We start from the raw sequence: 27,642 nt of genomic DNA, 5'->3' as shown, positions 1-27,642 counted from the left end.
GCATTGAAGGGGTTTCAATGCATTCTTATGGGCTTTTTAATTTCACATAGCGACAATTTTTCCTGCATGGATTATCGTCGCTGTGCGGGGCACCACTGTATGTTGGCACAAAACCAACAGCATAAATTCCAGGGGCCAATTGCCTCCAGTGAAAAACTAGACTGTTTATTGTGTTGTGTACCAAATCATGCAGCCGCTGGGGTGACAAGCGAAACAAGCACCGGCTTCTTAACTAGCGGTAATTCAGTGCTGAAATTTATGTTGTTGGTGTTACGCTGGTGAATGGAAGTATCAGTATTATGGCCTTTCTTATTCATAGATCTTTTTTCTTAGGCATGTTCCATTGGCATTTATGACACTGGATGTCTCTGGCCTTTCCTGTATTCCAGAATTACATCTAAAGGCCTGCTGGAATATTTGCGACTTATCCATGTGCATACTGCGTATCTTGTGTCGTGTACTTCCTTACTCCTTGCATTAATTTCTTTTTTAGTAGCCGTTTTTGAAAGGGGGACATGCTCGCTTGCTCTGAGAATTGTGCGTCTCCATTAATACAGGGCATTAATTTTATTGCTCTTTGATGTATTGAGTCACTAAAACTGCCCCAGTTGTTTTTGTAACTTCCCAGAGAGTGATACTACCTGCTGTGACAATCCATCTTTTTCTGAAAGAGATCAGAGTTCAGCAGTCTGGGCAAATGAATGCTTCACTGCACGGTTCTATCTTACTGTAAAATGTTGCAGATCGTAAAGATCTAATAAAACGCTGGCCGTATGACCAGCTGGGATGATGAGTTTGCCGGTGTTGCTTTGTATGTGTGAAACAATGGAACAAATCAGATTGTTTAATTATCTATTGAAACAGACCTAGAAAGTCTGGATTTGTGGCGTTGTACCTTGAGTGCATTTCTAAACGGTCTGGCTAATTCATTTTCTTCTCCCTTCTTTAGCCTTTCCGATGTGCACACTGCCATTATTCCTGCAATATATCTGGTTCTCTGAAAAGACACTATAACAGGAAACATCCCAATGAGGAATATGTAAATGCAGGCTCTGGAGAGCTGGCTGCTGAAGCCCTTCAACAACAAGGTAAGCTTATTTTAAAACATACAAGCCAATTCTTTCTATTAAGGGGCCAATATCCTTATTGCTTAGCTCCATTCATGGCTGCTGCTTCCCACTAATTAAAGAGTTTTCTTTTTTCTCTCTCTCTCTTCTTCTTTTCTTTAAATGTTGAGGTATACACTGGTGCCTCGCAAGACGATGATAATCCGTTCCACTGAAATCACTGTTTAGCGAAATCATCGTCTAGCGAAAAGCATTTCCCCATTGGAATGCATTGAAACCTGTTTAATGTGTTCCAATGGGGAAGAATCATCGTCTAGTGAAGATCGGCCATAGGAAAGCCGCTTTGCGAACCACCGATCAGCTGTTTAAATAGCTGTCTTGCAAAGCTTATATCCTGAAAACACCCGTTTTGCAAGTGCAGAGGGAGCTGTCAAAATTGTCATTTAGCGAAAATTGGTTTGCGAAGCAGGGACCAAACATTGTCCAGTGAAATTCCCCCATAGGAATCACTGTTTTGTGAATCGCTATAGCGATTGCAAAAAGTCAATGTCTAGCGAAAAAGTGTCATGCGGGGTAACTGTCTAGCGAGGCACCACTGTACGCCGCTTGTGTGCAATGATGCAAAGCCTTATGCACTTTGGCATTAAATAATAATAATAAAACAATGAAAAAAACTCTTTACTGCCAATCTGATTTTATCCTCAGGCCTATGCAATAGGATACTGCCTGCATATGGTTAAATTTTCATGCAGAGAATATGTCGCGATTGGTTTAAGTGTTTACTGGCACAGAATTCCTTTTTGTTCATGGTTAATGGCTTTGGCACCACCTTCAGGAAAAGAAAAAAAACTTGTAGTGAATTTTAGGTATGAATTGAAAATCCCTATGAATGAGAGAAAAGAGTAGCCAGCCCATTGTCCTTTTGTGGATCAGTTTGGGGGAAAATCTGTGCAAACATGATGTGTGCATGATGTGTGCATGTTTAAAATTTGTGCATGATGTGTGCATGTTTAAAATTTGTTGATGCAACTTTGCTTTGGTCTGGCGTCTTCAGTCTTGAATTCAATTAGGAAATTATTTATTTATTTTTATTTGTACGGAACCCTTTGCAGAGAACAGCATCCCTTGGTTTAATAAAATATAACTGATGGAGTAAGGAAGCCTGACATTCAACTCGTGAATGACTCACACGGATCTAAAACCATTGGGTAATGCCAACCAGAGTTGAACCCCTTGAATCAGCTGGAACTGAAAATTGAAACTTATGTAAATCTTTCAATGAGTCAACTCTGGTTTAGACATGCAATCATCACAGCTCTAATTGGGGAATAAAAATCTGATCAATTAAAATTCTCAGCATGCTTTCCCTGATGCTTCTACAGGGCACACTCAATTTGCACTCTTTTCCTGCCTTTCTCATGTGGGTCCCACTAAAGTCAGTTCAACGCCATTATAAATAATAAGTTAAGCATTAATGGCCTGGAAAAAGCATATTTCAACTATGCTTGCTATATTCTATTCTAATAGTCACTGGAAGATGGAAATTGAGGATTTGTATTAGTATTAGTAGGGACGTGGTGGTGCTGTGGGCTAAACCGCAGAAGCCTGTGCTGCAGGGTCAGAAGACCTTGCAGTCGTAAGATCAAATCCACGTGACGGAGTGAGCTCCTGTCTCTTTGTAACAGCTCCTTGCCAACCTAGCAGTTCGAAAGCATGTAAATGCGAGTAGATAAATAGGTACCATCTCGGTGGTAAGGTAAAACGGCGCTCCCTAGTCACGCTGGCCACGTGACCACGGAAACTGTCTTTGGACAAGCGCTGGCTCTACGGCTTGAAAAACAGGATGTCGGACACGACTGGACTAAAAATGTCAAGGGGAACCTTTACTTTTACTTATTAGTATTAGTGGTACCCAGTAAGATGTAATGGACAGAGTAATGGATTAGGACTTAGGAATCCTCAGATAAATTTGTCAGCTGTGCCCCGAAAACTCACTGAGAGTGTGGGGCTGGTAAATCCAGTTGTTAAATATCTCATTTACCTTGAATGCCCTGTTCAAGTCACTATAAATTGGCACATAAGAACAACAACATTAGTATTAGTTCTATTTATTCCAGAGTAGGAGAAAGAGCTGAACAGACAAGAGCCTTGAGGGTTGCGTGCAGGGCCCTAATCCAACTAGAGTAGCTGACACTGAATTAATAGAATGTCCTCCATGGATGTGCTATGATCCAGTGTCTTACCCAAAGTGCTTTTCAATTTAAGAGGCATAGTTCACTTTGGGCCCTCCATAAAAGGTTTGGCAACTCCATGGACACAGAGAAAACCGCCGGAGTTGTGTGTGACACATTTTGGTGTTGTGCCGTTGGGATTCCTAACAGCCCAGCTTTTGAGAGGGGTTTAAAGATTCAAGACATAATAGTGAAATAACATTCCTGCAAGGGAAGAAGTGGAGGAGACCAAATTAGATTGCATTGTAGTTGAAAATGCCGAGCTTTTCAAAAGAGTTGACTTTCTTATTTTATTTCTGACAGTTTGCAAGTTTTAAAGCCCCCCTCCTTTTTTTTCCTTCTTCAGTGACAAAAGGCAGAACTCCTCTGCTCCTGAGGAGCATCTAGTGGGGATTTAAAATTTCCCCCCCTTTTTTTTGTTACACTAGAATAGATGCTAGAATTACACTGCAGCTCCGGATTATGAATAAAACATCATTTTCCCAAGCGTTACATTCTAAAAGCATTTTTAAATTCTTCTTCTTCTTCTTCATTTCTTTATTTGCAAAAAATTCCAGTCTGACAGAAATCCTAACAGGCCAAATGCTCCCCTCAGTGTTGCAAGGATAGGGATGAAAGACAAAAACAGGGGGGAAAGGCTTTGTCCAAACATTAGCATAACTCTTGGAAATGAATGCACAGATGCAATTTTCTGGGACTTTAGGAAAAGCATGTATCAATTGTTTCATGAGTTTTTGAAGGGTTTCAGCTCTGTGGTGGAACCTTCTTTACAAAAGTGTTCCACTTTCAGTAAATAGGACTAGGAAAGTGGGTTGTTGTTTGTTTTTTTAGTTGTGATGCTGATGTGTGACCTTCCAGATCAGCAGCCACAAATATCAGTGCATCTGAAGAAGAGTATTACTTCCATATCCTCTTTATAGGCTTCCCAGCTGCATTTGGGCAGCCACTAGTCTGATTACTAGAAGAGAATGGCCTGTTTTCAGGATGCAGCCAAGCCGTCCCAGTGAGCGTTACTATCTGCAACAAATCTGTAATTTTGCTGTTTAAACCATCCTTGATTTAAACAGAAGTTTAAGGATCTGGAGCAGTAACAGCAGATTATGAATCTGGAATAGAGAAGTAAATGGGTACATAATATTTTTTGAACAGTTCCCTGTGGATACTCTTTCATACTACAATCTTATTCACCCTCCCAAACCATTACGAAATCTCTAGGAGAGCTTAACAGCAACACTGAGGTTTTCATGGGAATCCTCAAATAAAATAAGATAATGTCCATGCCACCACACAGCATTAAAGCTTGCTTGCTTGCTTGCTTGCTTGCTTGCTTGCTTGCTTGCTTCCATCCATCCATCCATCCATCCATCCATCCATCCATCCATCCATCCATCCATCCATCCATCCATCCATCCATCCATCCATCCATCCATCCATTATCAGCTCCTTCCTTCCTTCCTTCCTTCCTTCCTTCCTTCCTTCCTTCCTTCCTTCCTTCCTTCCTTCCTTCCTTCCTTCCTTCCTTCCTTCCTTCTCCTGGTTTGAAACCACGGTTCATTAATGCAATATAAAAATAACATTTGCAAGAGACATTTAATACATCGATATACAATACTTTTTGTCTATAAAAACCATGGGATTTCTCAGCTGGCATTTCAGAAATGTGAACTATTCCAATATGATTGGACTATGCACACTGGTGTCAAAAGTAGATAAAATATGTCACTCGGTGACCTTTTAGTCTCTATAGTGGAGTATTTAATGAATCAGATAGAAATTAATTTTCTTTAGCTCTCATGTCAATTAACTGCTACACAGTTTTTCTGCTAGCAGCTCAATGGCATGCGTCCATTTGTTTTTCCTTAATTAAAGTCACAGTGACAAAGGTGGCCATTTTAATTAAGATAGTCTTATTGTTACAGTAATTTTAATTTAAAAGAAATATAGAAAGGTTTTTTTCTTCCGATTGGGTTTTTATTAATAGGGTGGTAGGGGATGAATATTTCATTTCAGAGTCGGTAACTGCTGGTATCTATGCTGTGCTTTGTGCCAAAGGCACATGAAAATTATGTACTGTTATTAGCAAAGAAGCCATTCCTATGTAGCATAAAGAAACTACATGTTTAAAGCATTTAAATATAGCATTAGAGAGGGCTTAGAAAATCCTTAGAGGTTAATAAATATCAAGGGGGAAAGCATCATTTTAATTCAGTTTTACCAAACAAAATAGAGAAAATAATTCTGTTCCAACTGCCTATTCATTAAGTTCCTGTTGATGAAATCCACCTTCTTCATTTAGCATGTTTGTAAGACAGGTGTTCCCACAAGTGGTAAACTATGTCTGTTTCTCATAGGATATGATTTTCCTTGCTTATTTATATTGCATATAGCAGACTTACTTTTGTGATTGGTCATTTCAAGCTAAACACAACCTTAATTTGCAAGTCTGATTGACAGTGCACATGTCCCTGAGGAAAGCCTATTACAGGGTGAATAATAGATGAATAATTGGAAATTGTCTAAGTGCCTCCACTGACTTATGAGGATATTTACTCACCTTGTAAGCCTTTCCAGGAATGTTTTCTCATTCTTGGAGCCAGCTAATAGATGCCTTATTGGTATCACAATCAGCCTGTAGATGAGGCTTACATTTTGGGAAATACACTGAGTTATTTCTAATACCTGTTGTTCAGTTTAGTATCTATTCTGGAGTTCTTTCTAAGGTGCAGTAAAACATATTTTGGTCTGTTTTCCTGACTTACCACCAGCATTATTAGTGTACAAATATCCTCCCCATCATCCTTTTTCAGTAAGTTCTTATTAAAAAAAGGGTTTGGATAAGCCTTACAACTATGTCATGTTGTCAAACTCAGGGGGAATAAAAATCCCTCCATGTTTTGTCTTCATCCTTTCATTGTAAGATGTCAGGGTTTCTTTTGGATCAGAACAGAAAACTAAAAGCCTGCAAACAAGGAGGAACAAAACCAATTTAAAATTGCCACATATAGTGCCAGAGATTTTGGAAAATGGAACAGGAAACACCGATTTCCAGCTCTTGTTAAAGACTTAAAATATGTGTGTAAATTATTTATTAGTCACATCTACATCTTACTTTCCCTCTCATTAGATCAAGCCAAAATACCAGTCTGCCCTTCTCTCCAGTTTATCCTGATAACTGGGTGAAGGTCATCCTAGAAGTCTTGGAAACGCCAATTTTGAAGAACTGTAGAAACATTATTTAGTGCCCTCTGGCTTCTCTGAAGATGAATGGGGTCCAGCCTTCAGTGAATTCCAAGTTAAGTGGGTATCCAATCTAAAGATTCAATTACAGGAATATATGAGGGAAAGATATTCTCCAAAAGATTAAATAGACAGCTCTGAAGTTACACTTCCAACCTATCAGCATAAAATTATACGGAGAGCACCGTGGCCTCCTGACAGGTTAATTGAACAGAAATCCAGCAACGTTGTAATTACCGTCGTAACTCATCACGAGTGTTGGAAAATGTTCCCTCACAAATGCAACACCAGCACGGTTGTAATTAAGCCCTTTTTGGAACTTCATGTTTCAGATGATTAATTGCATGTTGAGTGCTACATGTGATGTTGCCACATTATACTGTTTGGGATATTTACCTTCAGAAATAAATCCTCCTTCAGAGGAGCTAGAAATCTTGGTTCCTCAGAACAGTCTCCAAGTCATTGGTCTTGAACAGTATAAACTTGACTGTCCACATATAAGAGGATGATTAGAATTTCTATTCTATCAGTGGTTCCCAACCTTGAGTCCCAGATGTTCTTGGACTACAAGTTCCAGAAATCCTGGCCAGCACAGCTAGCAGTGAGGTCTTCTGGGAGTTTTAGTCGAAAAACACCTGGGTTACTTATGGTTGGAAACCATTGAGATGGTGGTTAAAACAAAGATTGGCTTGGGTTCTCAAGAAGCTGCTGAGAAATATCTGAGTATTTGGACACCATTTTGATACCTTTTGGTAACTTTGTTTCTGTCTTCTAAACCACTTGGGGTTATATAAACAAATATTTTTTTAAAGGGGGGATTGTTGTTGTTTAGTCAAGTCGTGTCTGACTCTTCATGACCCCATGAACCAGAGCACGCCAGGCCCTCCTGTCTTCCACTGGCTCCCAGAGTTTGGTCAAATTCATCTTGGTCGCTTTGATGACACTGTCCAACCATCGCGTCCTCTGTCATCCCCTTCTCCTCTTGCCTTCACACTTTCCCAACATCAGGTCTTTTCCAAGGAGTCTTCTCTTCTCAAGAGATGGCCAAAGTATTGGAGGCTCAGCTTCAGGATCTGTCCTTCCAGTGAGCACTTGGGGTTAATGTCCTTCAAAATTGGAAGGTTTGTTCTCCTTGCAGCCCAAGGGACTCTCAAGAGCCTCCTCCAGCACCACAATTCAAAAACATCCATTCTTCGGTGGTCAGCCTTCTTTATGCTCCAGCTCTCCCTTCCATACATTGCTACTGGAAAAACCATAGCTTTGACTATGCGGACCTTTGTTGGCAAGGTGATGTCTCTGCTTTTTAAGATGCTGTCGAGGTTAATGAAAAAGTTAGGGAGTAGAAATACCAAAAATAAGCAAATAATTGTGTCTAAACTCACTCTTTGTCTAATAGAGAGCCAGTTGAGATGTAACGAGAATATGCCCAGAAACATGTTAACAGCTTGGTTTAGGGTTTTCTGTGTCTAAAAATTAAAGGATTCGGAACTGTTAAGCCTTTCAAAAAGCATACTGTGGGTAATCTGCCATGTTTATGCCTAATCTGAGAGAACAATATGATGGCAGGTGCAAAATCTTCACTTGATTGTTTGTTTGTTCTTACCATTGCAAAACTTTCCTTCCCCCCCCCCCAGGTGGCATCAAATGCCCAGTGTGCAACTTTGTGTACGGGACAAAATGGGAATTCAACAGACACATCAAAAACAAACATGGGCTCAAATTAGTGGAGCATGATGGAGAGACAAAATGGGAGGTAGGTGCATAAATGGGAGGTATCTCTCAAATGTTGTATATTTTTCTGGCGTGGGGTTGAAGAAAAGGTGACAGAACTGGAATAAGATGAAAACAGAACTGCATGGACTCTTTGTGAGGTCAAAAGTAACGTCCTGTCTCTATTCTTTCTCGCCTATGCAGAGGTATAAGCCATTAGCAAAATAAATAAATAAACAAACAAACAAACACCTCTCCCCTGCCTTTCACTTTAATTTTTTTTTTAAAAAAATTATCAATCATGGATCGTGACCACTCACTTTTCTTAGCTGAAAATTATATTTGGTGTGGCTGACAAAATAAATAAATAGCCACATCGTTAGCTAAATAGCATCTCTCAAAGCTGTACACTTCAAGCCAAACCACTGGCAACTTAATTCAGACAATACAGATGTGGGTGGGGTCAGGAAATCTACAAATTTGATATACTAATGTTTTGGGGAGATGTAGTCCAAAAAAAGTAACGTTTCCAATCTCTCTTTCTGGGCTCAGCAGCTGTGGCCGGCAGTACCTTTAATCATCTTCTTCTGGCTGTAAAACTGCCATTTTATCTGGAGAAAAAAACATCTCACTTTAGTCACACATACATCAGTTGCATTCAGCTGGGTTGCTATTACTGTATACATACTACACAGGATCCCTCTTAATGTTTAGATTCGTAACTTGTTATATTCAAGGCTAAACATGAATTGAAAGTAACACAGGACTTAGTATATTATTTTCTTATCATGTAAAGTTTTCCTAAAGGACTGCCTTCTTCCTGCATCCTTACCACTGATAAGATTAAGTAGGTCAGTATGCATGAGAGAGAGAGAGAGAGAGAGAGACGGGGCCTTTTCAGTGGTAGCTCCATTATATCAGAAGGTAAGATTAAGTAGGTTAGTATGTGTGTGTCTGTGTGTGTGTGTGTGTGTGTGAGTGTGTGTGTGTGTGAGAGAGAGGGGGGGGGCTTTTCAGTGGTAGCTCCATTATAGCAGAAGGTAAGATTAAGTAGGTTAGTATGCATATGTGTGTGTGTGTGTGTGTGAGAGAGAGAGAGAGGACCTTTTCAGTGGTAGCTCCATTACAGCAGAAGTACCTTCCTGTAAAGGTGTGCAAAACTTAAAGCTTGGCATGAAAAATCATTTCTCTTTTTCTTTAACTGCCTTTATTCCACTGCATCTTGAATCCATCCTTCTTGCAATACTGTATTCTCGTGGTTTGATTCGTCAAATACTGTATTTCGCCTGATAGTTTTATGCTGCTATGAGACCTACGTCTTGAAAGTCGGTCTATAAGTATTTCAAATGCATCCGTAACTTGACATCTTCATGATATGCCTGTGTCGGCTGATTCTGTTTGATGACCAATCAATCCCTGGGCCTTTTTTAACAGCAAACCATAGAAATTTCTGAAGAGATGCCTACACAGTATCTCCAGATCACAGAAGCCGAAGATATGCAAGGAACACAGGCTGCTGTAACTGCTTTGCAGGACCTGCGATATACTGCAGATGATGGTAAAATGTTATCCATAAGGAAAAATGAATCTTCCGAAACACGGTTTAGAAATGCTCAGCATTCATAGCCTGTTTTTCTTTAGTCATAGCGTAGCATAGTTCTCTGGTGGAGGGAAAAGTCTGAAGCACAGCTGCCTCCAGCATTGTTACCAACTTTTCCCAAATGGCTTTTTAAAAATTATATCTTCTACGGAGCAGTGTAGATTAAGATGAGCAGGCTGAGTAGGTATCTGACATAAACTGGGTCTATGCAGAGTGTTCACCTGTTCTTATTTTAATGCACTGTTGAGCTATAGGGTCACCATCAAAAATCTGATCTAGATTGTAGCTTCTCTGCCACCTGCCACTCTTAAATAAGCTGGTTCATTTAGGATCATGTATAAGACACATTGAACGGGATTCTACCCATTTTATAATGGCTTTGCCATTTTTGTCATCGTGTTCATAGCCCTAGATGTTGCTATGGCTATTGAAATTTCCAACTAGAAAGTGAGTGTTTCGGTTTTCCGTATTAGATGTCTTCTGAAAAAAGAATAGTATTTTACGTATAATAGTATATTAGGTGCGGTAACATTGATATATAGTATACAGTGGTGCCTCGCTTAACGAGCACACCGTTTAACGATGAATCGGCATAGTGACGCGGTTTTTGCGATCCCATTGCAATGTTTTAATAGGGAAAACATCCCATTGCGATGTTTTTTAAACAGCTGATCGGCGGTTCCAAAATGGCCACCGCATCCGCAAAATGGCCGCCCACAGCATTTTTGCGCCCTGCCCTCACTTACCGGGCAGCGAAAATGCGGTCGGATCGAGGATTCCCCGCATAGCAGTGAGTTTTCGCCCCAATAAGAACGCATTAAACCTGTTTTAATACGTTTCTATGGGGTTCCCCCCCTCATAGCAATGAATCCGGATAGCGACGTTAATCCTGGAATGGATTAACATCACTATGCGGGGCACCACTGTATATCGATGTTACCACACCTACATTCATCCAGTGCAACCATGAAGATTTCTACGTTGTCCTCTTCGGCCAAGTCCGTTGAGTGGAGTCTAATACCTGGTCTTACAAAAACAGCACTTCTGTTTTGGTTGGCGGGGGGGGGGGCTCTCAGCAACTAGACGCCATCCCAGGAACTTTTGGTTGAGGATGATTGGTTCCTCTGTGACTTTCCTGAACAGAAATGATGCCACGTTCCCATTTGCGGCAAAGGGAAGTTAAGAGTTCCTCTTCAGATGAAGAGATCCCCTCTTCTATTAACAGAGAGAGGATCTCTCTGATGGTCATTTGTGCTCCTAAAAAGAACCATTGGGTTATTTTGCTCATCAGTAAGTTTACGATACAACCGTTCTGGAAGTGAAGGATTGGCTGACTTGACTGCCATTGCCCAGGAGATCCCTTGGGTGTACTTGCAACACTTTCCCAGTGTTTGAGGAGGGTTCTTCTAGGCTGCTGCTTCAGTGGCTATATTTTCCTCTAGTCTGTTTACTTGTTGGGTGATCCCACTCCATCAGTGGTTACATACAAGACTAAAGCTGGAATCCTCTAGTAAGTCACAACTAAATTTGGCCCATTAAATGAAAAGAATGAATGACTAGTTGACTCACCAAATCCCTGTTGATTCAATGAACCTTCTCTAGTTGTGGCTTACTGCTGGATTTCGGCCCAAGTGTCACAATATTTGGTAGCACATCAGATTTAATTAACGCACTGAAGTTTCTAAAGGTAAATCAGGGTGAGAGTTATAGTTCTTAGTACCAGCTGCAGGGGTTCTTCTGAATAGCCAGGGCTCACTCTTAAGAACCGAACTGTTTTTCAGCGGTTTCACAACTGCCTCGCAAAAATGAGAAGATAGGGAAGATTTCACCAGGAAGGTGGGGGAGTTTGTTTTTTCACAAGAGTGTGGTGGAATCTGCAAAATCAGACAGGCGACAAAAGGTTTTTATGTGATCTTAATGCTGGTCTTAATATTATCATTCGGTCTTATTCTTTTGGATCAGGGGGACGACTTGACTCCACAGCGGTGAACATTCTGCAGCAGATCATAGAACTGGGTTCGGAGCCTCACGACGCCACTGCCGTGGCCTCTGTGGTCGCCATGGCCCCAGGAACTGTCACCGTGGTGAAGCAGGTAATGAACAACAACACAATGAACCACTTTTCAGTTGCTATGGAATGTAATGCATGCATGTGTGAGTTCCCTTGGAACCGGCTTTTGCTGTGAATGATATCTAAGGTAAAGGTAAAGGTTCCCCTTGACAATTTTTGTCCAGTTGTGTTCGACTCTAGGGGGCGGCACTCATCCCCGTTTCCAAGCCATAGAGCCAGCGTTTTTGTCCGAAGACAATCTTCCGTGGTCACATGGCCAGTGCGACTTAGACACGGAACGCTGTTACCTTCCCACCGAGGTGGTCCCTATTTATCTACTTGCATTTGCATGCTTTCGAGCCGCTAGGCTGGCGGGAGCTGGGACAAAGCAACAGGTGCACACTCCGTCGCGTGGATTTGATCTTACGACTGCTTGGTCTTCTGACCCTGCAGCACAGGCTTCTGCGGTTTAGCCCACAGCGCCACCACGTCCCTTGAATGATATCTAACTTAAGTTTTTAAAAAATTGTGTGAATTTTAATGTTGTGAGCTGCTTTGGGTCCCTCGTCAGGAGAAATGTGGTAACTACATAATAATAATAATAATTAGAGATGGGGGTATTTGTATATGAGTACCCCCATCACTAACAGTAATCTTATATGTTTAGGGAAACGCTTGAGCAGGACAGACTCTTTCCACCAAGACGCTTATGAGTGGGCCAACCTTATGATACCACCTGGAACTATCTATGTTTGTGGACCCAGCTGTAGGAACACGTCTGACGAACAAGCCTAAAACTGAGCAGTATTGTGTTGGTCATGTGTACATGTAGAAGTTTCGAGGGGAGACATTAATCTGAGCCCATGACGTCAAAGGTCTTTTTGCAAGCCCTACTGTGCTAGGGTCATTAGTGACTGGCAGCTGATTGAAGCAATTAGCTGCCCTGCCACACCATCCGTTTCTGGGACTTTGCCAGTTCAGGTTCTAGACGAGGGGGTGGAGGCACTGCTTATCTTGGAAACTGCTTCTCCTCTGCTCAGAAATCTTTGCTGTCAGCAGATGATCAAAAAGATTGGTCTCTCGCAGAAGTTGGTATTGTCCTTGCTGATTTTGACACAGGGGAATTCTCAGACTAGATTTTACTTTTCTGGGCTGCAGTGCCCTGGATATCCCAGCCAGCCCAGACTCTGAGCATTCCCTTCCATGAGAGCATGTAGTCACATGTATTGTTTGCTGTATTGTTTGCTCCCTGCCTCTTTTGCATTGGTGTTTTATTTAGAGTAACTCCATTTCTTCTGAAGACGGGTTGTCGTGGTTGGTAAAAAAAAAATGGCTGCTTAAATTAGCTTTGAGGCAGCACAGCTGAGGAGGTTGACCTGCTCCCCAGTGTACATATGCATCTGAACATCAAGCTGTAATGAGGTAGCCTGGGGGCAGTGAGGTGCAGAGATGCCACTGAGGATGCGTTTGATTTCTGTAGCGAAGTTAGAAGGTGAGAACGCAGGTATAGATAAAAGATGCAAATATGTGTGCGTGTTGTTGTTTTTCCTTGTCCAATGTGCTGCTCATAAGGAAAGAGCCTTGTGTAGGTGGCTTGCAACCAGTGGAGGGCATTCAGTCTCAGACTGGAGAGGAGAAGCGTCCCCCACTCCAGCCATCACTAAGGAACTTGTGATTGCAGTTTGCACATAAAAAACGGGTGTCTGCAGATGCACAATGCATGTAACGGGTCTTTACTGTAAATTGTTGGCTTTTCTTTTCTGCAAAAATACCGAGAAAGACTCTGGAGTTAATTACCAAATTGCTTCTTGTGCAGCTTTGCTCAAAATCTTTGTGTTGGTGACAGTACGGTCATCTTCACGGTCCTTTTCCAGGGAGAAAGAAAATTGGATAGACGTGTGTGTTCAAGCAAGTTCAGTTATAGAGAAAACATTTCGGGTTCTTAGCAATGATGATCAAACACTGAGAAACTAGTATCATATAAATCTCGCCAAATGTCGTTGAGCTCATGTTTCTTTTGCACCATTCAGAACTCTGTTGAGGCTAAGGAAGCATTTCTTTTCCTTCCTTCCTTCCTTCCTTCCTTCCATTTTGGGCAACAAACCCAAGAGTACCCGCATTTTGGATTTCTAATGTTACCTTCAGCTCCAGTTTCAACAAAGCCAGTCCTTCTTTTAGTCTAGAGACCAGAAAACCCAAAACCCAACACAACAGTGACAGATGGAAATGGTTTTTATTTAGTTAGTAGGTTAGTTAGTTTATATACCTCCATTTTCCCCATAGGGGACCTAAGGAGGCTCATGACAGATAAAGTAAGAAATTTTAAAACACTAAATAAATATAACATTAAAAAGCACACATGTATTCAGATTGAAACAATCAAGTATAGATTTGTTGTTGTTGTTTAGTCAAGTCATGTCCGACTCTTCCTGACCCCATGGACCAGAGCACACCAGGCTCTCCTGTCTTCCACTGCCTCCCGGAGTTGGGTCAAATTCATGTTGGCCGCTTCGATGACACTGTCCATCCATCTCGTCCTCTGTCGTCCCCTTCTCCTCTTGCCTTCACACTAGATATAAATTAGATTAATATACTGTAGATTAGATTAGGCATCCTTCAGTCTGGAGAAACTATGGTAACGTGTTCTGAATAGAGGACTTGGAACAGCATCTAGTGTGGCTGAAAAGGCCAATTCGAGAGTGACAACCCCTTCCACACTGAAGACAAATACAGTCCGTCCCCTGTCCGGTTCCCTGATTTTCCTGGTTTCAGGACTGCCTCTTGGCCTTGGACTGCTGATCAAGTGTCTCTTCAAAATGGGAGAGGCCATAATGCAGGCTCAGAGGTCAAGGTTTCCCATCTGTTGAGGTCCATTCCTAAGGCCTTCAGATCCCACTTGCAGATCTCCTTGTATGGCAGCTGTGGTCTCCCTCTGGGGCGATTTCCCTGCACTAATTCTCCATACAGATCTTTCCAAAAGAAATCAAGTATAAAAGAAATTCAAAAACATTTAAAACCTGTAAGCTAAAAAACCAGCATTCCTGAGATAACTCACTGCTTAAAAGCCTGTCTGAAGAGGAAGGGCTTTGTCCAAAGAGGGAGGGAGCCAACCAGGGGAACGCATTCCGTAGCCTGGGAGCAGCCCATGAGAAGGCCCTCTCCCATGTCCTCACCAAGCAAGCTTGGAAAGGTGGTGAAACCGAGAGAAGGTCCTCCCCAGAAAGCTCCTATGGTTTGATGCAATCCTTCAAATAGCTTCCACATCTTGTTTCCTAGCAGGTAGAGCAGGGGTCTCAAACTCAATTTACCTGGGGGCCGCTGGAGGCAGAGTCTGGGCTGCATCAGATTTTCCACCAAGTGGAGCAAGAGCCCAAGGAAGCTGCCCAGGAGTTTACTTAGCCCGGCCGGGGCTCCGAGGAGGAGGGGCGTGCGAGCCCTCATTGCCGGCCACAACCCTCTCCCCGGCTCCTTCTTCACTACCAGCAGCAGCAGCAGGATGAAGAAGCGGAGAAGGGAGAGAGCGGCAGCAACCGCCTAGCCGGGGGGGGGGGGGCACGACATAAAATTTTTTTAAAAACCTCACAGAATCACCTTGCCAGAGGAGAAAAGCCCCCATCGGTACCTGCAAAATTAAACAGAATGGGGCAGGGCCCCAACAGTTGTGTGCGCACGTACGTACACAGAGGCACTGTCTTGGGAGAGAGCCGGCAAGCGAGGCGAGGCATTTTATTTTATTGAAAGCAGAGGACACGTGGGCGCTTCGGGGGGCAGGCAAGACGGGGGCCATAAACTATCATTCAGTGGGCCGCAAATGGCCCCTGGGCCGCATGTTTGAGACCCCTGAGGTAGAGGGTCTCTTCTGACATTCTGAAGTTTCTCAATTCCATCTTATATATTTTGACATGATCTTCTTTTCATTTGCCACTGCTAGCGGTATTTTATATTCCTTGTTGGCACCCTAAGTCCAGATGCCGCCACCATCAATAGGGGGCTCCCCTCAGCCCATTTATTCAAGAAATGGGGACAGATTGGCCTATGGGACAGTTGTACGCGAGTAACAGTGGTATGAGGCTGCAGGTGGACGAGAACTATTTGCAGAATGTATCTGGCAGACTCTGTCCCGCTCTTCCCACTCCTTAGCAGTTCCTTCTGGTCTCCTTTACACGTCCCCGGGGTCCCTTTGCTCACCAGAAGTGATGAGTCAGGGAATCGGACTGACAGCCTGAGAGACCCAAATTAGCTGAGAAGGACTTCAGTAACTCCTTGGCTAACCTTGCAGAAACTCAATTAAGTTGAGCAAAATAAATGCCCAGATTACGATTCGTTGCTTGATTGTCAGCTCGCTCAAATGTGTTTGTTGAAACAGGAGTGCCTTCGTTTATTCTAGAGTTCTAATAGACAAGGTAGGAGAAAGTAAAGAACTGGCATCCAGCTTCAGCAGTGCATATTGTAAAATAAGATTTTAAAACTACAATCAAGGGCTTTTAAAATACAGTAACACGAAGCCACGGAAATCAGTTTGTTCAGGCATTGTGCTGTCAAACCAGCAGGAACCATACTTGATCTTGACCCCTGAACAGACTTTAAGAGTAGATATATTGTAAAATTGTAGGAAGTAGAAACAGGGCACCTGAAATAACCTAGAACATGGATCATCATCCTTGTTCATAAAAACCTAATAGAATTTCTAAAAAAAGTTTTAATAATTTTTTTTTAAAAAATAAAAATGCTAATTAAAAAACTTTTCATCTTAAGGAACAAACTGTGTGATCTTTATAAAACAATGAATTCTATAAATAGGAATGGGATGGAAAAATTATCCTCGTTACGTCGGACCTCTGCTCTAGATGGGCAGGATAGAAATCTAATAAATAAAATGATAAATAAATAAAAATTAAAAAGCATAACCTCGGGCAATACCAGTCCTCGTATGATTTTTTTTAAAACACAAGTATAGAAAAAGAAACCCAGGAATTTTCTTTCTCGAAATGTTTATTCACTTGGTGAGCTAAGTATACATACGGGTTTGGAAACTTTGCCCCAAAACGTGAGTCCATTGCTTGGAAGAGGTGAACAGACCTAACAGACCAGTGTTATCTTCTACAGCCTGTCTGTTGAGACTGGGCAAAGTTGCTGATGCCTGTCCTGCAGTGAACATGGTCACGTTATCTGTCAAAAGCCTGACGGTGCTTCAGAGAAATCCTTTCTAGGATAGATGTCCTGCTAAGCCAGCCTTCCAAGCCCATTGGAAGCGTCTGCTTTGTGTCCTGCCTTCATTGGCAATAGGCAAGCCTTATTCCAAGTCAGCAAGGAACCATGTCTTCCTTGTTGAGTTACAGTGATGTCTTCCTGCCTCATTTTTTTTGACACTGACTTTGACCGTTCCAGTGAAGAAATTTCCCTGGGCTGTACAGTCACTAAAATAGGTATGGGCAACTTCTAAGGTGGCCAGGGAACACCTAAGCTGTGCATGAGCTTCATCACACTCAATCCATCAAGCCTTTTATAGAAAGTAGAGGAAGACTCTTCTCCATTTTGGTCAGTCCATAATAATCTTATAATAATCATCATCTTAGTACTTCCTTTCAAGAAGACACAGGGGGGAATCAAACTCCCAACCTCTGGATCCTCAGCCAGATGCATAAACCACCGATAAGGGATAAGTTGAGGAACCCTGGGGCTAGTATTCACCGCTTTTGTTTAACGGTATTGGTCAGGGTTTCTCCTCAACACTACAGTGGTGCCTCGCTTTACGATTGCTCTGCATTACGACAAAACCGCTTAACAACAATATTTTGCAATCGCAATTGTGATCGCAAAATGATGGTCTGAACAGGGGAATTTCGCTTTGCGATGATTGGTTCCCTGCTTCAGGAACCGATTCTTCGCAAAATGACATTTTTCGAACAGCTGATTGGCAGTTAAAAATGGCCACCGGGTGATTAAAATGGCTCCCCACTGTGTTTAGGGACGGATTCCTCGCTATACAGGCAGCAAAACTGGCCACTGTACAGAGGATCTTCGCTGGACGGTGAGTTTTTACCCCAGTGGAATGCATTGAACAGGTTTCAATGCGTTTCAGTGGTGTTTTTATTCTCAGTTTACAATGTTTTCGCTTAACAGCCATTTTCCTGGAACAGATTATTGTCGTTAAGCGAGGCACCACTGTATACCCTGAGAGGCCACTTGAGATTACTTTCCCCATAACCATTGATCTGCCACACAAGAAGAATGCCGAGGAAAGCTGTACTCATGCAGCGCCTCAGCATAACCTGGGAGTAGTGGAAGAGCCTCGTGTAGTCCTGCAACCAAAACTCAGCTCACAACCCAGGTTCAATCCCAGGTAGCTAGCTTGAGGTTCACTCAACCTTCCATCCTTCCGAGGAAAGTAAATTGAGTGCCCAGCTTGCCGGGGGGAATTAGGGGCAATATGTAGTCTGCATCATTAAATTGTAAACGTCTCAGAGAGTGCTTTAAGTGCTACAGGACGGTATATAATCAGCACACTTTGCTTTGCTTCCTCTCCGTTTCTTTTCTTGATCAGCAGGGGTTGGGACATAGTGACGCCCGTTTCCTTTTCTCCTCTGTGACATTTCCCCACACTACAGGCAGAGCGGAGGAGAAACAGGCTGCTCGCTGCAGGACAGGAGTCTGCAGGCTTCCCCCAATGCTAATAGACAGGCTGCAGAAGATAATGGGGGAAAACATACTGCTTTACTCTTGCTGATTCCCCATGAGTTCCTACCATCCCCCTGTAATCCATGCTGGGAAAAGCTGGGGTGTGTGGGATGATTTGTGGTCCACCTTCCACCATGCCATAGAGTGCCTTTGTTACTCTTGCCACGGAATCCCAAATGCAATCATCTTCAGGATTAATATGGAGGAAACGAATGAAAAGAAACACCTGCTGCTTATTTCTCCTTGAAGGAAGGCTTTCATTGTGAGAAAGGTGCCTTGTCAATTTGAACCTCTTCTGGATTCCTCGTTGCAACCTGCCTGCTCTCATTTCAAAGCATGCGTTATCCTTTTCACTTTTCTCTTGGAACAGCAGCATTCTGCTGCTCTCCTAGCCCTGTGACCTTCAGCTAGTTTAATGGATAGCAAGAATGAAAAATATTCAAGGTCCCCGCAATATATCAGTGTCGCCTGTCTCTGCAGTCCCCGCCCTTGTCCTCTAATTGCCTCGTCAAGTCCTTGCTTAGCAACAGTGGAGATCACAGATGTAATGTAAGGTAGGGGATAGGTTGCATCCCCTCCCTATACACTTCCCTCCGCACACCTATTATATGTAAAGGATCATAGATGCTCAGCTGGCCACCACATCTTGTTCTGCCCAAACCCTTGCTCATTTGACATAGACTGAATTCTTGAAATGTCTTTGTTTCAAGACATCTTAAGTTCTTGGGATAACTCCCGGCTGTCTTTTTTTAAAAAAATCACTTCTAACCTGATAGGATAGTCATTTTCATATAGTGCTGTCCACCTACCCTACATTGCCTGTTCTGTTTTTATCAAGAAAAAAGCTCAATTTGTTTCCCCTACCATATGAATTATATGTACTCCTCTCTATTCTTTGTGCCCTCCTGTGTCCCCATTCCTTTCTGAACAGGCACATTGTCCATCAATTTGTATGATCTACTTTCATTAAAAAGAAACGCTTGTACTTAATTTCCTGGTGTGAATATACTCTGTCCATGAACAGCAGCTTCCTAACAGGCAGTGTAGCGGAGAAGCAAGAGGTTCAGCGTTCATCTCAGCAATCAAACCTCCGAATGCCTATTTTCCAGTTTGGAATATACGGCAATGTTTCTCTTGCCTTTCATGTTGCTTTAAAAAAATGGTGTGCCTTAACTCTTAAGGAATTACAGTTGGTTTAAGTTGTTATAAGAAAGCAAAGAGAATGTAGGAGCCGCCAATATGTAGAAATGGAAGCTTTGCTAACAGCTGTTAGCAGCTCCCATTGACTTCTTTTTGGAGGCATATAAAAGAAGCATTTTGGAAAGGTGTTATCCAATGGATCAATCCAACACAAGCCACGTAAAAGGTATGTGAGTACTGAGCCAATTCACTGTGACTAGCCCAAAAAACAGGGCCATTTGTAATGCTAAGAAGATTATAGATAGATGTCCACCATCCAAGAAGAATGAGAGAGAGAGAGAGAGAGAGAACAGAAAGTGCCGCTAGGAAAGGCATTTAATCATTTTTCTTTGAATGACAATACCAATAAAACATATGGATAAAGGCTATTCTTTATTGGCCATTTTCATTTCAAGAGAATATAAAATTGAATAAGCATTCAGTTTGGTGCCCTTGCACTAGATGAGATTCTGGTTTCATTTCACCACTATGTCAATGGCATTTTATTTATCTTCCTCGCCTTGTTATTTGTTTGCACATCTCTGCTGCACTTAACATTATGTATGGCTTTCAACAAAAGCAAGCCAATTTTGACTCCCATTCGAGCTACATTATACTTGCTCGTAGGTCTTGGCGAAAGTAATACCACGCTCTCTTGGGCGGCAAGGTTTGTCACCTTGAGGATTATGTCTATGTTGCAAAATCTCATTTGCGGAATGAATTGCAAATCTGTTTTGTGATACCTGGTATAAACACTAAGCAACACCTTGCCTGCCAGCTGAACAAAGATGTTGAAATTCTACTACCAATGACAAATGGGTTTGTACCCAAAGCTAGTAAGCTACAGAGAGAGGACTCTGCGTTTATTTCATTGGCAGAAAAGAACCTCAGTCCTTCGCTGTTGCAGGGAGGGAAAGGATAAAGGAGGACACAACTGCTGTTAGAGCAGTACGACAGTGGAACCAATTCCCTTGAGAGGTGGTGAGTGCTCCAACACTGGAGGCATTCAAGAGAAATTTAGGCAACCACCTGGCGGGTCTGCTTTGAGTTGTGTTCTTTCGTTGAGCAGAGGGCTTGACTCAATGGCCTTATAGACCCCTTACCACTCAGTTATTCTGTGAGTCTCATTCCAGGGCCAGAACAACGGCCCTTGGCATCTCAAGGAAAGAGCATGATGAAGAGACGATTTACGATAGCCAGCATATTCTTAGTTGCGCTTAATGCCATAATGCTGTCAGGTTAGAGATCCTAATGCCTGATCATTGCCCCAAGAGTCTTCTAGACTTACAGATGTCCGGGGGGGGGGGGAATCAGAAGCCTGTGTTCGTCACATTTGCCATTTCTCCCAATAAAGCTTCAATCCCAGAATGTAACCAAACAATCTCAGACACTCATATCAATATCCATCTGAGTATCAAGGTATAGGTATTTCACTGTTGCAATAATCCCAGGCAACTTCAGCTTGTCTGTTTCTACAAGCGTTTGAAATCTGCATTGCTTCTACCATGTTTCCCCCCAAATAAGGTAGGGTCTTAAATTTATTTTTGCTCCAAAAAAACACATTAGGGCTTATTTTTAGGGGATGTTTTAATTTTTTCATGTACAACAATCTATATTTATTCAAATACAGTCATGTCGTCTTCTTCTGGTTGCTGCACAAGGGTGGAGGGCGGGGTTTCACTTAACTGGGGCTTATTTTGGTGGTAGGGCTTATATTATGAGCCTCTTGAAAAATCATACTAGGGTTTATTTTCAGGTTAGGTCTTATTTAGGGGAAACAGGATGCGTTCCGTATGAACAAAATTACTTCAAAATTGTAACATCCAAAAGTCTTACAGTTGTTAGAAGAACTATAGGCACATATAGTTAAAAATATTTCCTTCCAATTTACAAAGGTTCTAGCGGTTAAAACCTAAGTTGTAGGCAAATATGTCAAAATACAGGAACAAAATATCTTTTAAGAATTTTTTTTTAAAAATGAAAGTTTTGCCAAGGTTCTCCAGAGGAGACATTTCAGAACCCAGCCTAGTAGTCCTTTAGAACAGTGGTCCCCAACATTGGCCCTCCAGATGTTCTTGGACTTCAACTCCCAGGAATCCTGGCTAGCAGAGGTGGTGGTGAAGGCTTCTGGGAGTTGTAGTCCAAGAACATCTGGAGGCCCAAGGTTGGGGACCACTGGCTTAGAAGACCAGCTCTAGAAGTCTGTATAGTGGCCAGTGTGTGTAGTGGCCACAGCTCCAGATTACAATGTTGGAAATGTGGATTCAAATCCTGCTAAGCCATGGAGATTTGCTGTGAGGGTGCCAGTAGTATATTCCTCCTTGGACATTTCTCATACCATGAAACTCTTGTTAGTGTTGCCGTGGATTGGAAGCAACCTTATAGCCAAATTTGTTACTGTTGGGTCTGGGTCATTGCAGTTCAGTACTTGATTCCATGGGGAGGGTGCTGGTTGTGCACTTGTGTGTTGTTTGTGTATTTCCAGGCAATATGTTCTGATATTGTTTCAGATACAGTGGTGCCTCGCTTAGTGACCGCTCTGTTGAGTGATGAAATCACTTAGCGATGGGGTTTTGGCCATCGCCAGAGCGATGGCCCCTATGGGGAAAAATCGCTTTGCGATGATCGTGGGGAAGCGATCATGGCAAAGCAACCCTTTTTGCACAGCTGATCGGTGGTTCCAAAATGGCCGCCAGAAAAACAAAATGGCCGCCCGCTGTTTTGCCTCGCTTTAGAGACACTGAAAATGGCCGCCCCTATGGAGGATCTTCGCATAAGGTCAGTTTTTAAGCCCATAGGAACTCATTAAACACGTTTTAATGTGTTTCTATGGGCTTTTTAAAATCGCTTAGCGATTAAATCGCTTAGCAACGTTTTTCCTGGAACGGATTGTCGCTAAGCGAGGCACCACTGTACTAACAATAACGATGTTGAAAAAACAAATTTTGTTGTTTAGATGAAAAAATTCATAGTGTTTTCCAAGAACCCTTTTCCTGCAAGATTTTTCACCTTTATTATACTGTAGATGCATCTTGCCTGAGGCCCACCTGGTTCATGGCGAAGTTGACCTGTACTCACACTCTCTGCGGTTGCGTTCTACATTCTAATTGCTATACCGTACTTATAGATTACTTTGGAGTTGTAAGATGGAACAAGTGAGGAAAAAGAAAAGCTTTGGGAAAAGTTTGATCTGAAGACATTACTGATGTTAGCAAAACAGAACATCTGTGTTCAGAAACGGTAGGGGAAGGAACAGGATAAGAGAAAGCTGCAGCCTTAATGCTCTTTTTGTGGGCTTTCAAGAGTTCTGTTGCTGACCACTCGGGGAAGCAGGACATTGACCAAGCTGAACCTTCAATATGATCCAACTAGACTCTTAAATTAAAACACAGTCCACTGCTCTACCTCTTTCAGTATTGCCAGCTCTGACTGACAGCATGTCCCCAGGCTTTCAGGCAAGATTCTTTCCTAGTCCTGCTTGGAAATTGCTGCTATTTGGGTGGCCTTTCTTCTTTCTTTGTTCGTGTTCATGCAAGTGTCATTTTCTTAGGTTCATCTTGGTTCTGCCAACTCCACTCTGGAGCATATCAAGTGATGATGCTCCTCTTTTAACAAGAACAACCTTGCTTAATTTTTCTGACACTGGTGAAGCTCAGGGTGACCACTATGAACAAACCCAGACTTGTTGGATTTCAGAGAAGAGTCCGTCTTCAGATCCTGGGGAGTTTCTGCCTTTCAGAGCTGACAACGCTGGATTAGCTCAACATACTGGTCTTATAACCAGTTTGACTCAGTATAAGACACTTCTTCATTTGTTTTTTTGTTTATATTTTCTTTTAAAGTTATCTAGGTAAAACTGATGAATTTGACGCCTTCACAAAGCTGAGCTGTTGATCATTTCCTTCATCTGTCTTTTCTGCCAACATGGGTATTTTATCTGGGCTACCACATGCTTTTTGTTTTTTTTTTTTCTCCTGCAACCAAGGGAGCTGCCAGCTCTGTAGTTTTCCTCCCATTGTTCTCAGAAACAGGGAATTCAGAGTTGATGTAGTGCGAGTGGTTTTTGTTTCGGATGGCACGCCTTCTCTTGCCCACGGGTGGCTTGTCTGTGACTGCCTGTCACTGTGACATGTCATGTTAGATTTTTCTAGAGCTATAGCTTCCTGTGTGTTTTGCCTCTCCTTGAGACTGAATTAAGCAAAAGCCGAGCCGGCATAAAAGATAGTTCAAGCAAAAGTTGAAGCCAATCTAAATCAATTGAATGGCGGTACTAGTGTGATGTCCGCTGATCAATGGACCCATAAAATGGCCTTCTGTTGAGCACAGCTGTGCCGCAGAAGAAGCCTGTTGGAACAAAGCAATTGTGTCTTTCTCTTCTCTCAAAAATATGATGATTGCTCCTTTCTATCTCGTTTTTCTTTTTCTCCCCCCCCCCACCTTCCTGCTTCACTACCATTACTGTGTGGCAAAGCAAGAATTACGCAGACAAAGGGTACCTCAGGCCCCCTGATATTTCTATTACTGTTCTGACAGATCCTCACTTGGTTGATAGGTACTGGACAAGTTTTATGGCTGAGAAAGTTGATTCCCCTTTCCCATTTTATTTTATTTCTTTAAATAACATTTTATTAGTTTCTCAATCTATCTACATTCAATTCGTATTTGTTGAACATCGTGTTACATGGGTTGCTTATAATTATTTGTGAGTTTGTTTGTTTTTTTGCGTCTTGGTGTCTTCTTAGTTGTCCCTTCAAAATCTATACATTTTTTAATCCTTTAGACCATTCGTGATTGTATTTTAGTGTACAATATACTAATATGGTGGCTACGTATCATAATATGGCTCTTATAGTATACAATGTTCTCAAAGTCTTCTAATAACATACCTAATAAAACTAATTCTAGTTTCAAATTTATATAATTTTGAGGTGATTTAACCGACCAACTTTGTATTTTATATCAATAATAACTAAATAGGTTCCTAACACATAATAGATGTTACCTAAGCATTTTAATAATAATAATAATAATAATAATAATAATAATAATAATAATAATTTATTGTCATTGTAAGTATATACACATACAACGAAATTCACAGACACCCAGAGACCAGACACATGCACACACATAAAATTCCCAAACACTCCCCACCCACTAAAAGTCCCCCACTAAAAATACAAACATCTACACCGCAGGCCAAGTTACACAGTCCAACTAATTATTCACTACTGATGGTCTTTAAGCTCATTATTAATTGCAATTATAGCTCTGGGATAAAAACTATTGAGAAAACGTGTGGTCCGAGTCTTAATTGTTCTATATCTTCTGCCAGATGGTAACAGTTCAAAAAAGTTATAAGCAGGATGGGAAGAGTCTCTCAGGATGCTATGTGATTTCCTTAGACAGCGGGATGTGAAGATGTCATCCAGGGTTGGTAGCTGGAGCCCGATGATATTCTGGGCAATTTTAATGGTTCTCTGTAGAGCTTTTTTGTCCGCTACAGAGCTACTCCCAAACCATGCCAGAATGCCATAGGTTAGGACACTCTCAATGGTGCTACAATAGTATGACAGAAGCAAATGCTGAGATAAATTTAACTTGCCGAGCATTCTCAGGAAATACAGCCTCTTCTGTGCCTTCTTCATTAGCATGTTGGCATTTATAGTCCATGAGAGGTCCTCTGAGATGTAAGTACCCAGAAATTTAAAACTACCAACTCTCTCCACTTCCTCACCGTTTATGTACAGTGGTAAATGTACATATCTCTTCCTCCTAAAATCAATTATGAGTTCTTTAGTTTTTTTGATGTTAAGTGTGAGATGATTTTCTTTACACCAAAGTATCAACCTTTGTACTTCCTTTCTATAAGCAGACTCATTGTTCTTATTTATGAGCCCCACCACTGTCGTATCATCCGCAAATTTAATAATTGCATTGGTGTTATACAGTGGGGTGCAATCATGTGTGTACAGGGAATAGAGGAAGGGACTTAGCACGCAGCCCTGGGGAGCTCCTGTACTTAGTACCAGGGTAGAAGAATGGTGAGATCCCATCCTTACTGACTGTGGCCTATCTGTCAGAAAATCCTTTATCCACATGCATATCTCCTGAGGTAATCCCAGGTTGATCATTTTAAAAAACAACCTATTTGGTAGAATGGTATTAAAAGCAGAGCTATAATCCACAAACAACAGCCTCGCATAAGTTCCCTGATGTTCTAAGTGGCTCAATACAGTATGGAGTACAATGGACACAGCATCATCAGTAGATCTATTTTTCCTGTATGCAAATTGCCATGGGTCCAAAGAAGGTGGAAGACTAGCCTTAATGTAATCCAGCACCAATCTCTCAAAACATTTCATAACAACAGATGTTAAAGCTACTGGTCTGTAATCATTGAGAGATACCACAGCTGACTGCTTGGGGACTGGCACTATAATAGATGTCTTCAGGCAAGTGGGGACTGAACACTGCAACAAGGATAGATTGAAAATATCCGTAAAAACTCCAGCTAATTCTGCAGCACAGCCCCTAATAACTCGTCCCATGATTCCATCTGGTCCAGCTGCCTTTCGAACATTAATATTCTGGAAAGCGCGTCTCACATCTGAAATCTGCAGTACTAGTGGTTGTCTGTTGATGGTAGATTCTAGTGATGTATTATAGACAGTAGGTGCTGGAATAATGGTTGTTCCTGTTTCCACCTCAAAACGGCTGAAAAATTGATTTAACTGCTCAGCCAAAAAATCACTGCTGCTACACAGACTGTTTTTGTTACTCTGACCAGTGATTTGTCTTAGGCCGTGCCACACTCGGCGAGTGTCAGAACTTTCAAGGTGTTGTTCAATTCTCTGGCTGTACATAGCTTTGGCATCCTTAATGCCCCTTTTCAGTTTAGCTCTAGCCTCTCTGTACTGTAGTTCATCACCAGAATGAAAAGCAGCATTTCTGGCTTTTAATAAAAGGCGCACTTCTCTATTTAGCCAAGGCTTGTTATTAGAAAACACTCGTACTTGTCTGGTAGTAGTAACAACATTGATGCAGCTTTTGATATAAAACAGTACTGTTGAGGCATAAGTATCAACATTGTCCTCCTCAAACAGTGCCCAATCAGTGCTCCTAAAGCAATCTTGAAGTTGCTCAGATGCATCCACTGGCCACACTTGTATTTCTCTAATTGATGGTCTGATTCTTTTAACAAGAGGTCTGTATGATGGAATCAAAAAAAGAGATATATGATCTGACTGTCCCAAGCTAGGCAATGGCTTCGTCTTATATCCATGTATGATGTTACTATATACCTGATCCAAGGTATTTTCCCCTCTAGTGGGACAGTCCACATACTGATAAAAGTTAGGGAGGACGGTCTTTAAATTGGCTTGATTGAAATCACCTGCTACCACCAGCACTCCATCTGGGTAGGCCTGCTGCTGTTTGCTGATAGCAGTTAACAAACAACTCAAAGCTGTGGTTGTGTTAGCATCAGGAGGTATATATACTGCTGTTATTATAATAACATTAAACTCACGAGGCAGGTAAAAGGGGCGGCATTTCACTGCCAAATACTCCAAATCAGGAGAACAGTGAATGTCCAGTATTTTAACATCTGTGCTCCAATTATCGTTTGTGTAAACACAAACCCCTCCACCTCTGCTCTTCCCAGATTCAACAGATCTGTCTGCTCGATGTACTCTGCGTCCTTGTAGTTCAATTACCTCCCCTGGGATGGAAGAGTCAAGCCATGTCTCTGTAAAGATCATAACGCAACAGTCTCGAATATTTTTCTGTAGGGAGATAGTAAGTTCCAGCTCCTCAATCTTGTTGGGTAGAGATCTAACATTTGAGACAAAAAGACTTGGCAATGCAGGCTTGTGAGGATTTTTGCCT

The 27,642-nt window shown here is 41.9% G+C and overlaps 1 protein-coding gene across 1 annotated transcript in view; it reads left to right on the top strand.

The window, feature by feature from the left end:
- The window catches only part of ZFAT (zinc finger and AT-hook domain containing), a 117,109-nt gene that overhangs the window by 80,037 nt on the left and 9,430 nt on the right, over positions 1-27,642 (top strand). The window contains exons 12-15 of the mRNA XM_078391661.1: positions 950-1,088; positions 8,170-8,288; positions 9,680-9,803; positions 11,808-11,938. Of these exons, the coding sequence (XP_078247787.1) occupies positions 950-1,088; positions 8,170-8,288; positions 9,680-9,803; positions 11,808-11,938 (513 nt within the window). The remainder of the gene's footprint in view (positions 1-949; positions 1,089-8,169; positions 8,289-9,679; positions 9,804-11,807; positions 11,939-27,642) is intronic.

Source organism: Pogona vitticeps, chromosome 4, assembly GCF_051106095.1.
Source record: "Pogona vitticeps strain Pit_001003342236 chromosome 4, PviZW2.1, whole genome shotgun sequence".
Taxonomy (NCBI): Eukaryota; Metazoa; Chordata; class Lepidosauria; order Squamata; family Agamidae; genus Pogona; species Pogona vitticeps.
The sequence above is the reverse complement of the archived record's forward strand: the minus strand, read 5'-3'. Positions and strand labels throughout refer to the sequence as shown.